The sequence below is a fragment of the Nanorana parkeri genome, unplaced genomic scaffold (assembly GCF_000935625.1).
Source record: "Nanorana parkeri isolate BGI_ZX_2015 unplaced genomic scaffold, ASM93562v1 scaffold232, whole genome shotgun sequence".
Lineage (NCBI taxonomy): Eukaryota > Metazoa > Chordata > Amphibia > Anura > Dicroglossidae > Nanorana > Nanorana parkeri.
The window spans coordinates 521,468-534,238 of NW_017306500.1; the positions used below are offsets into that span (position 1 = coordinate 521,468).

The following is a 12,771-nucleotide window of genomic DNA, read 5'->3' on the forward strand; positions in this document are numbered from 1 at the left end:
TGTCCAAACGTTTCCCCCCCCCCCCCCCCATGTTTGTTTTCATGTGTGCTTTGTATTTGTTCTAAATTTGTATACACATGACAATATTTTTTAATACTTGTTATCTTTTATGCTAAAATCAGTAAAGGTTAATGTCTTATTGTTATGCCACTTGATCTAGAAATCATCCTGTGAATGTGAACATAATACCTGTGGACCTAGCTGTGACCGTTGTTGTCCTGGTTTCCACCAAAAGCCTTGGCAAGCAGGAACATTTCTCATAAAGCATGAATGTGAACGTAAGTAAAAAATTGAATCAACTTGTGTGATAAATATGGATGTATGACATGCAGTCTGGCACACAATGCCCAAACACAGAAAAACATTTTCTATAATCTGTCCCCAAGGACTTATTTTTCCATGGTAAAGTGTTTGCTTTCTATAAGGCAGCAGGTACAATCAAGGCTTTAATCATGAATAAGCTCAACAGACAATACCTACAGAAAAAATGACAAAAAATAACTTTTTATTTCACAAAAATAGGAATTTATATGTATTAACCACTGTAAAATAAACACACTAATAAGCGCACAGTTTATTTCCCTATTTTACACATAGGCTCTGCTCACCAACATATTGAAAAACACAGACTTAAAGTGACATTAAACCCTCAGATTTTTTAACATAAACCAATACTGTAATGTGCACCTTACTGTAATCCATGGTTGTTTCCCTTCTCTTTGCGGCTCTTCCTTTTAAATCTGTATCTCTTCTCATGCTGGGCAGAACTTCTGTTTTGAAGCAGACTGCCTTGTCTCTGGAATGGCTACATGGTGTCTGTGTATAGGTTTGCAACCTGAGCCAGCACTACAGGAAGAGGCAGTCAGCTGCAAAGGGAAGTTCTCCCCGAGCATGAGAAGATATGAGGATTTAAAAGGAAGAGCAGCAAAGAGAAGGGAAACTACCATGGATTACAGTAAGGCACACATTACAGTATTGTTTTATGTTAATGTCACTTTAACTTGAGAACCTGGGTTGTTGTAAGGGATATGGAAGGGAATCCTTCCAAAAACGCCTTCATCATCTTGTGTGATAACATACAAAGAGCCACTTTACTGTTGCACAACTCAATAATATCATGCATACGGAGCCACACATAAGAATTGTCATTGGTATTTAATGTGTTTCATACAGCTGGAACAGACCCAATAACGTAAACCAAATATTATACAGCCATTAAAGTACAAGAATACTAACAGAGCAACAGTAGTGTACTTTTTCCTTGTGTGCTTCATCTTGGGCCCAGGTTTAGTTACATTAACCATTTGATGACCAGCATGTTAAACCCCCTTCCTGCCTAGGCCATTTTTCAGTTTTCATGCTGTGATACTTTGACAATTTTCTCAGCCATGTAACACTGCACCCAAAAAACTTTTATATATTTTAAACAGATAAAGCTTTCTTTTGTTGGTATTTAGATTTTTTTTAAACTATATCAAAGCAAAAAAAGACAAAAAATGTTGGAACAATATTTTGTTCTGGAGGCCCTGAAATGCCAGGACAGTACAAACACCCATACAATGACACCTATTTTGAAAGTAGACACCCCAAGGTATTTAGTAAGAAGCATGGTGAGTTTTTTGAAGTTATAATTTCTTCCCACCATTTTTCGAAAATAAAGTAAATGAAATGTGTATTTTATTAACAAAGTTATTTTAACAAGTTTTTTCTCATGCACATCATGGGCATGCTTAGAACTACAACTCAAAACAAATTTTTCTACTCCTCCTGAGTATTGGAATACCACATGTGAGAGACTTTTTTTTGCTGCCCAGGTACATATAGGGGCTCAAAATCCAAGGAGCACCTTCAGGCTTTCAAGACTGAAGATCTGACTACCTATGAAGTTTCCTGACTACTTATTTTATTTCCTGAGGCCTTGAAGTACACAGACAGTATAAACACCCACAAAATTACCACATTTTGGAATTTAGAAAACCTCAGATTTTGGTAAAGAATTTGATGAGCAGCCTACATTTTTGGAGCCTAGCAAATGCAGAGTTACTGCTAGATGGGCACAGAGAATTGGCCATTGAATGCAAAAATCTTATCAATTTATATTGTCTCCTGGATATAACTGAAGAATATATGGCCATGTGGTGAATTAGGTGGGTAGACCAACACAATTGCAGTGTTTTTTTGCCCCATGTTTAGAGTCAGGCAGAGAAATGTTTCTTAATCTGTGATAGGCTGTAACCCCATAATAATTTGGAGACTGCAGAAGTCATTTAAAGTTGCATTTTTAGTTGAATTTTGGGAAACCATGTGGAACATTGATTGTGTTGACCTATTTCAATTGTTTTTCTTTCATTTGTTCATTGCAGGCAGCTGAAAGTTTGTAAATTTTGCATTAAACCTGATTTCCAGATTTGACCAAATCTGGAAATGATCATTTAAAATGAAATTTTACAGGAATGGTAGTGCTGGGCAGGGGACCTACTTAATACTTTCCCTGGGTTCACCAATGACTCAAAATGGCCCTGCTCTGCTGCCCTAGTATGCTATTTTTCAATTTTCCTCTTTACCATTACCCATTACCTGATATGGCTCAACAAATGTGAAAAAGTGAATAAAAACGTCTAACCTCTTCCTAACCATCTCAAGACCAGAGCCATTTTTCATCTTTTACACACAGTAAAATCATAATTTTTGGATAGAAATGTACTTTAAAACCCCAAACAATTATATATTTTCTGAAAGCAGAGTCCCTGTAGTATACAAAAATGATAGCTGCAATTTTTAATGTAGCACAACATTTGTGCAAATGTTTATCAAATCAATAGTTTTAGGGAAAGAAATACACCAAAAAAATTTAATACACGCATACACAATATAAATTCCATCTTTTTGGGGAAAATATAAAAGATGGGGCTCACTTCAAGTAATATGAAACATGTCAATCCTTAGAATTGCAGACACCCGTACAATGGAAAAAACTATGATACTCAAAATTGTCCATAGGTGAGGCTTTAAAAGCCTTAACTCTAAAATGATTAGCAGTAAACAGCGAACTATGGCCCTAGACTTATTGCTCTCGGTTTATGGTAATACCTAACATGTGTGCTGTAATTTGAGTTTACATGCATGTATGTGCCCTACGTGCACTTTTGCATTCACATACAAATGGTCAAATGGTGGAAGCTGCAGGGTTGCTTTTCATTTTTTTATTTATGTCACTGCTCCTTGATGTTTAGAAGTTTTAGCTTCCTGCAGAATTAGCTGGTCCCATGAGCACTGGCCCTGATATCCTATTTAAGGTGACTAATTTCCCTGCAGGGTCCTATAAAGCCACCCCTGTGTGCTAGTAACATGTGTTTGTCACCACAAACACACAGGCATGGAAAGGCAAACCACTCCCCTGCTCCCTCCTCTTTCCTTCTTCAAACTAGTAGATGGACAGCTGCTGGAGTCTGTGCTAGACTTTTTTCTTTTACTCTTTTACTGAACAGGAAGTTCAGGGAACCAGAGCTGAGAGAGTTGGGGCTAGCTGAAATTCAGCTTAAATATGATGAAATGACTGTAAAGTGTTTGGGCAAAAATTTCAAGAAATACTTTGCTGGGCAATGTATACCTTTTAATCCCAACTTTAGAGTCTTTGTTGTTATCTTTTTTTGTTTTTGGGAATGTATTACTTCACAGTTTGAGCATCTAAAAGCTGTATAGTATGAAATCAAAGAAAGAGTATTAATGTACTGTACTTCAATTGCAATGTCAATAGTTGAGCAATGACTCAAAGAGCAGATAGCCCTTATGGCCATAAGATTTAACAAATAGCCCTATGGGTTAGCAGAAAAAAATTACACCACATTCAGTGTCATCATGTGTCATCCAGTGATTAGAAAATAGTGCTCCACTCCCCCAGGCAAGCCTTTTACGCTCACCAAGCAAGTTTAGCTTGGAGAAAAATCCTCTGGCAACTGCAGTGCACCTAGGGTCACACCAAGCTGTTCCTCCAGATACCACATCATAAAGAGCATACCAAAGCCTGTAACTCAACACCGAAAAATGCTGTAGAATAAATGGTTTCCACTTCGAAAAGAAATTGCGGTATATTGGTCAGGATCTAAAATATCCTCAAGCCTTTCCCTCTACATTAGTGACCTTAAAGTGTTGAAAAGACGGTGGTTGCAGGGGGAGCCCTAAGTAAACTCCCTGCCTTCTGGGTTACATAATCTCCAGATATCAAAAATGTTAAGGTCGGATTGAAATTGTGCAAACTGTGTGAGTGATGATGGGGAAAACAGTAGCTTTAGTAGTAGTTTGATCCTCCCACATCAGAAAGTACCACATTTATACCATAACCAATAATCTTATTTGCAACAGCATCTTTCAGTATCCAAGTAGAAAGAGAATTAGATAAGTCATTAGGGGGTGAATTGGGAGCATAAACATTATATATGGCATATTCCTCGCCTTCAATGGTAATATGAAGCTTCATTAAATAACCATCCGTATCCCTGTCAATGGAAATAACTTTATAAGAGAGAGCTTTGTGGAACAGGATGGCTACACCCGCCTTTCTCCTGGCAGAAGGGGAGCCAATAACTTCACCCACCCACAATTTTGCAGTCAAAAAAAATCTGCCTATTACTGGTGGATTCTTGTAAGAGGGCAATGTAAGTTTTCAATTTAGGAAGATATTGTTGAATTCTAGTGCGTTTCTGAGGGGAACGCAGACCTTTAACATTCCAGGTAACTACATTAATGGTGGAATATGCAGCCATAAGGAAGTAAAGGGGAGGAAGGTCTATGCATATGTTGCACAAAATTCATTATGGGAGAAAAGAAAAGAGAAGGGCGCCCACCCTAGTGTAGATGGTTTTTAATAATGTGAGCTAAAGTACAAGGTAAAAACATACTCACAAAGGAGAATCAGTAAAATCATATGAGATGAGCCAGAACGATATCTGAATATCAGCTGCACAGATGCCTGTGTATCAACACAGGACTCCTTTTGATGACGCGTTTCCGGGGCCACGCCCCCTTCGTCAGAACATGACCAATGCCTCACTCATGCAGCAATATAAGGAGATGTGAATCGTTGAAAGACCAATGAGCGAAGCTCAATGATGTAAGAACAAGCCTCTAAGGGCGGCGTCGGATTAACATAGCTGAGTGCAGCTGTTCTTCCGGCTTCTATCACTGAAAGCGGGTGTGAAGCCGATTAGCCAATCAGTGGCCTCACAGGGCCGTCCAGCCCTTAATCTCTCTCTCACTGTGCTGACAGGCAAAACGATCGAGCCAGCCAGGATGTAATCACTGTGTGAGGAAGGGAATGAATGGAGGCTCTAAATTGTGTATACAAGAAGGAGCTTGATAATATTAAATGCTGTATGTGTGAGGCTGAGGTCCTAGACATGGATGTGCTAAAAACTAACAACTAATAAAATACTAAAAAACACAGTGTTTAAACATGTATAAAAATGGGAGCATTGATGTCTCTAGTAGCAATTTAAATGGATTGCATGATCTAATATAAATTAATAAATTGATTTACAACCAAATGCTCAGAGAACCACAATGAAGAATATACACATAAATGACAATAAATGACAATAAAATAACAATACAATGTATTGGGACCCAATGAGACATACCGAAGAATTGGTAAATGAGATCACAGTGTGCCAATGGGATATTATTCCCCTCTTAGGACATTACCCTATGTGTCAAAAGCTCAAACTAGATTTAATGGAAGCCGCCAAATCTAAAGTGTAAAAGAATTAGTAAAAAATTAGTAAAAAATGATGGGTAAAAAATTAATTAGATGGTTTCACAGTAAATATGGACAAAAAGAATCCCTCTTAAATAATATTGCCCAAGGTGAACGCAGGACTTTTATATGTAAATGGTGTTTGCATGCAGATGACCAAGGAGATGAACTTATTGCATGGAGAAAGAGCACCCAAAAGATAAGACCGGGAGATGTATGGCAATCAATGTGTAGAATTGAAGTGTGGGAAATGTTTGACCATATGGACTGCTAACTATTGAGGCTGTCGATGGAATTATAGTGATGAAGCTACTTCTAGTCCCTCATTTAGACCATGGGACTGGAGACTATTAAGGGAGTAGATCCAAAAGGCCTCCCTCTGGCAAAGCCTCTTGAACCTAATCCCCTCATCTACATTTTCTGGAATAGCCTCAATGCCAATGAATAGGCCCTTAATTCCATGGGACATATTTTTGGGTTTTAATTTGTTGGGGGCCAGAACGATGCAGAGATCTTTTGGCTTCTTAAAGATTACATTCGGACATCTTTGGAGAGAATTTTTCAAGATGGTGTCCTCCTCCAGGACTCTCCAGTGCTTCTTCAAGATTTTAGAAATATGCAAAGCTCCATCATTGAATTGTGTGCAAAAGCTAAATTTGTAATCCTCTCTATGTTTCCTTTTGCTCTTTGGGATGGGTTTAGAATGTTTAGAGAATGCCCTCTCAATCATTTGGGCATCATAACCTTTCTCTATGAATTTCTTGGTTAGCTCTATCCCTAAAGTCTTTAAAGTGCACGTACGTCTCAATCTGCCGAATTGGCCACCAGGTACATTTGTAACCCATCTGGGATAGTGGTTGCTATTAGCATGCAAGTATGAATTTCCTGCTGTGGCTTTAAAATGTGTCTTGGAGGTTATTCGACCCGTCTGATCCGTGCCTAATTCTAAATCTACAAATACCAAGCTAGCGGCATCGATAACATGTGTGAACTCCAGTTTGAATGGATTCATTTTGCAGTGCTCTAAGAATCCAGAAAACTCCTCCTGTGTGCCATCCCAGATAATAATAATATCGTCAATATATCTGGCATAGAGTACTAATTTAGACCCAAAGGGATTGTTAGTCCAGATGAAATGTTCCTCCCAATATCCCATAAAGAGGTTAGCATAACTTGGAGCAAATCTTGCTCCCATGGCTGTACCTTTCAGCTGAATATAGAATTTGTCCAAAAAAGAAAAATTATTGTGAGTGAGGACAAACTCTATAACTTGCAAGATAAAATGTGCCTGCTTAGAATTAAAGGTATTTGATTTTAACATAAAATGCTGTACCGCTAACAAACCAAAATGATGCTCAATAGAGGTGTAAAGAGAGGCAACATCTAAGGAGGCCCATAAATAGCCCTCCTTCCAGGTGTAATTCTTTAGGATTTCAAGGGTATTTGGCATTGAGGCTATTCCAGAAAATGTAGATGAGGGGATTTAGGTTCAAGAGGTTTTGCCAGAGGGAGGCCTTTTGGATCTACTCCCTTAATAGTCTCCAGTCCCATGGTCTAAATGAGGGACTAGAAGTAGCTTCATCACTATAATTCCATCGACAGCCTCAATAGTTAGCAGTCCATATGGTCAAACATTTCCCACACTTCAATTCTACACATTGATTGCCATACATCTCCCGGTCTTATCTTTTGGGTGCTCTTTCTCCATGCAATAAGTTCATCTCCTTGGTCATCTGCATGCAAACACCATTTACATATAAAAGTCCTGCGTTCACCTTGGGCAATATTATTTAAGAGGGATTCTTTTTGTCCATATTTACTGTGAAACCATCTAATTAATTTTTTACCCATCATTTTTTACTAATTTTTTACTAATTCTTTTACACTTTAGATTTGGCGGCTTCCATTAAATCTAGTTTGAGCTTTTGACACATAGGGTAATGTCCTAAGAGGGGAATAATATCCCATTGGCACACTGTGATCTCATTTACCAATTCTTCGGTATGTCTCATTGGGTCCCAATGCATTGTATTGTTATTTTATTGTAATTTATTGTCATTTATGTGTATATTCTTCATTGTGGTTCTCTGAGCATTTGGTTGTAAATCAATTTATTAATTTATATTAGATCATGCAATCCATTTAAATTGCTACTAGAAACATCAATGCTCCCATTTTTATACATGTTTAAACACTGTGTTTTTTAGTATTTTATTAGTTGTTAGTTTTTAGCACATCCATGTCTAGGACCTCAGCCTCACACATACAGCATTTGATATTATCAAGCTCCTTCTTGTATATACAATTTAGAGCCTCCATTCATTCCCTTCCTCACACAGTGATTACATCCTGGCTGGCTCGATCGTTTTGCCTGTCAGCACAGTGAGAGAGAGATTAAGGGCTGGACGGCCCTGTGAGGCCACTGATTGGCTAATCGGCTTCACACCCACTTTCAGTGATAGAAGCCGGAAGAACAGCTGCACTCAGCTATGTTAATCCGACGCCGCCCTTAGAGGCTTGTTCTTACATCATTGAGCTTCGCTCATTGGTCTTTCAACGATTCACATCTCCTTATATTGCTGCATGAGTGAGGCATTGGTCATGTTCTGACGAAGGGGGCGTGGCCCCGGAAACGCGTCATCAAAAGGAGTCCTGTGTTGATACACAGGCATCTGTGCAGCTGATATTCAGATATCGTTCTGGCTCATCTCATATGATTTTACTGATTCTCCTTTGTGAGTATCTTTTTACCTTGTACTTTAGCTCACATTATTAAAAACCATCTACACTAGGGTGGGCGCCCTTCTTTTTTCTTTTCTCCCATAGTGTTGCAGCTTCCCAGGCTGAAGTGGGGCAGCACCCCTAGTTATCCTCGCTTGCACTTCATTTTCATCTGTTGGTCATTATTGGCGCTTCGGATTTTTTTCTCACAAAATTCATTAAGTCAAACATCAGACGTAATTGCAATAGATAATCAGTATGATATGTCCTAGGCAATAAACTAAGGCTGGAATGGAGCAGCAAAGCACCAAGGAGCAGTAGTTGTGGACACCCATGAAATGGCATAGATCACAAAGGTAATCTTAATGAATATAAGAAACATAATGATAAACATGGACATGGAAAAACAATCCCTTATAGAAAAATAAAAAAGAACACAATCAAGTGATCCTACTTAGAACAAACAGAGAGTTTGTTGGCATAGTGGATCCACTGGATTACAATGCAAATAAAAAGATATTCGTTAAGAGACTCCCTTTTTTCCTAAAGCACAAAAAACTAAACCAATATAAGGAAATACACAGGACTATCACAATTTAAACTGTAATGTCCAAAGCTAAACCAAACATAATTGTCCAAGTCATCAGTTGACCCCCAATGGGAAGAAATGGAATTCAGCTAAGATGAACAAAATACAGGTAAAAAACAGTAGAAAAGCTGAATGAGCTCAACAAAGCCCCCAAAACAGGGACATTGGGGTAGTGCTGCAGAGGCGAGAAAGATTGGAGCTACTGCTCATCAAGATCATGGTGGTCTGTGAGGTTGAGAAGATGGCGAAACAGAAGATGTTGAAAATCGGTGCATCTGTTTGCCTCCAGATTGAGAATGATGGTCCTGACCAGGCAAAGTGCCTGAATTGATGAAGGAAACAGCATCCTTTGGTGATGTAAAGTTGTGGCGAATCCCATTAGCTGTTTTAACATGAAGGGTCACTGGGTAGGCCAAGGAAAAGCATAATTTCCTGTGATGCAGGGCCATACAGAGCTCCATGAAGGCTTTTCATTTGCGGCTCACCCCCACTGAATAGTCAGTGAAGAGCAGGACAGCATGACCTTCCAGATGAATATGCAGGAGATTGCGATGTGCTCTTAGGATATCTGTCTTGCCTACATATGACAAATATTTCATGATCATCGTGCAAAGGGGGGTGAGAATCTTACTTTGGCGGGCCCAGGCGATGTGCCCATTTAACTTTGCAGGCTGGAGCAAAGCCCAAGGCTTCCAGTAGAAGTTGGGAGCAGAGTACAGGCAAGCCCACAGATTTATAGGATTCAGGTAGGACCACTATATGCTGGTTGTTTCTCCTGGACCAGTTCTTTAAATTGTCCAGTTTTGTAGATATAGAATGATGTTGTTTGGTTAATTCCCTAATGCAGGTATGAGCTTCCTCTAGCTCATCTTCAAAGAGAGACACCCTGCTTTCCACCTTAGTAAGGCATTGCATTTGGGCCAAAAGATCATGGTGCAGGAATTGTATACCCTTAAAGACTGCAGAGTCAACCACAGCCTGGATGGTGGGTGTTGGAGCCGCTAAAATTAATATCTATGTAAAAGCTTTGATATAAAGTTGTTCCTTGATATCCTGAACTGAATCAGCATGTGGCTTAGTGATACGCAAATGAGAATCATCAAAGGGCTCTTGGAGAAGTGACACTAAGGGATGAAGATCTGCCTGTGGGTCATTGTCTCCTGGGACGAGCCAGACCTCCTGCTGGTATTTACTGCCCACACCTGTGTCAGCAATGCAGCATACATGCTGGGATGGGGGCAGGGACATATCTGCACAAACCTAGCTCACCAGCAGGAACAATGGTAACCTTGGTGACCTTTGGCACAAGACAAAGACTTTCTGGACTCTACAATCAAGAATGTGATTCGCTGAGACCAGCTTGAGAGGAGTGTTCTAAGCACAGAGAAAAGGCCCTGGCACGTGTGAATGAGAGAGAGAATGATGATGCTAGCTTAGGGATCCTAACCTCAATTCCTATCCCAACTAACCCCTTCCAAACTCCCTCTCCATTTCCCTTAAATATATTTAGAATGTTTGTATATCCCTATTTGTAAATAAACCCAACACTTATTTAAGATTCCATTGTTCATCAGTAATTTAAGGCACCCCCAAAGCAGAGCACATTCAACAGTGGGTTTTAACAGATTTGCCACCGCAGCTGAAAACTTAGTAGTGTTACCAGAGGATTCATCATCCCAATCAGAGTCGACAACGGAGTCCGGCAGGGAGGCATGCTAAGAGGTCTCCATGGCGCCTGCCAAGCCTTGCGTGCCTTTTTTTCCAGTGTGGTGCGCCGACCGTGAATGGCCTTGAGAACGGGCAAAACAAATTTGGCCATCTTGTGAAGAAAACATAGGTGAGGGACGCAGTTCCTAATGGCAACCCAATGGTAGTTGGGTTGGCTGATATGAAAAGTAGATATTTGTCCCGTGGACCTGAAACTCCTCACATATGCGACTAATGCTGTAGGTGCCAGAACAGTCTTTTAATTTATGTAAGTTCAGAAAATGAAATTGAATGATGAGTAATTAGAATAATAATTATTACCTCACCTAATTTCCCTATACCTGTATTCATGACCCATGGGAAATGTTGTGGTTTGCTATGGGGGAACTGTAGATACAGTGACCAACAATGCAGTTGTCATCTTTGCTGTTTATATAAAAGGCAAGGTGAACAAAGGACTGGTCACGAGTATTGCCTGGGGTTTTACTATAGCTGATCTGCTCCCCATTACTGATTACCCTTTTCTGTACTGTGCCTCTGTGTGGAGGCGGCCATCCTGGTAGAAGGGAAGGCTTTGCTTCATCATGTCAATGCTCCCCTTCCGTCCGATGACTGGTGATCTGATAGCCAGTGGGGTTATATTTAAAAAGCTGCAAGAGAGATCAGAAAGCACATGTCTATGCAATGAATAAAGCAGAGAGATTCTTGTTCTGCAGTTCCTCAGGTACAGCTTCCTATCCAACAAGCAGAACAGAAGTAACATTACCAAATCTCACTCTAACTGTCTTGAGACAGTAATAGGCAGCAGTGCCTTAGAAGATCTCAGATTACAGATATACAGCTATGAGGCTCACAAAACAGGCGTGCCTAGGCACAGGAAGTGCATCTTTATCAAGTGACAAGAAAGTAGTAAGCAAAAAAATGGCAGATGATTTAACCCTTATCTATTTTCCTAAAATTGGGTTTTGTTATCTTTGCTCTGTTTAGAGAGATTTGCTATTATATGTTGAGTTGACGGAAGTGAGGGAAAATCTCTACAACAGAGCCACAGACAGCAACCAACAGAAGCTCTAACCCTTTCCCATACTATCAAAAGGGAAATGAAAAGTTTTGACTGGTGTTGGGAATAACATATACTCAGTTTTGATCATCTCCAAATGGTTCATGTGTTTCAATGTTAATTAACCATAATATCTTGTGACATCATTCCGAGCCTGATGAAGGGGACCATGTGTGGCCCCTAAAGCGCTTGCACTTGAGTGGCAATATCTGTCAATAAATGGACTTTTGCTAATTGCACAAGATAATATGATGTGCTGTTGACATCCTTTGTAAACTTGTAACGTATCTCACGGCGCCATCCTTGGTCACTACTAGCACCCACCTACATCTTGAAGTGCAGCAAGACATATTTGCATCAATTTTAATAAAAACTCTTTAATATTAAGCAAATTGTATTTTAATTTCAGTGGCCTTCTTAGTGACAGATTAGAAAAATACTTCAGCCCTGCAAATAAAATATTTTAGGGGATACAACCAATTCAATAAATGACACTGAAATGTTTCCTTGACGGCAAGACAAAGCAGCACTTGCAAAACCTACAATTCTGTTCTCAATAATAGATAACCTTTACCATCGGAAGCAAGGAACGAGAGAAAAACAATGTGGACTGCAGGTAAAGGTTGTTTGTGCTATTGTTTGCCAATTTCATGGGGAAATATATATCTTTTTAACTTGAAATAAAACTTTTGGTGGTGTAATACAATGCTATAATGACACCTTTGAGAAATAAATGCCTAGCATTTTGATGGGATATGTTTTACAAGGAAAGCGTATACTTAAATCTTCAATTTTCCCCATGCTACAGTGATGTATTATTTCAAAAACAAACAAAACCTTTTTCACTTTCTGAAATCCATATTCCCCAATTTTAGAGGTAAATGTATGTTTAAAAATCATCTAACACAGTTGTCTACAAGAATGTGTTTTTTTTCCTGGATG

At 39.3% G+C, this 12,771-nt stretch overlaps 1 protein-coding gene across 1 annotated transcript in view; it reads left to right on the top strand.

Moving 5' to 3' along the window:
* The window catches only part of LAMA2 (laminin subunit alpha 2), a 646,095-nt gene that overhangs the window by 203,184 nt on the left and 430,140 nt on the right, over window positions 1-12,771 (top strand). The window contains exon 7 of the mRNA XM_018556291.1: window positions 161-278. Coding sequence (XP_018411793.1) covers window positions 161-278 — 118 coding nt within the window. The remainder of the gene's footprint in view (window positions 1-160; window positions 279-12,771) is intronic.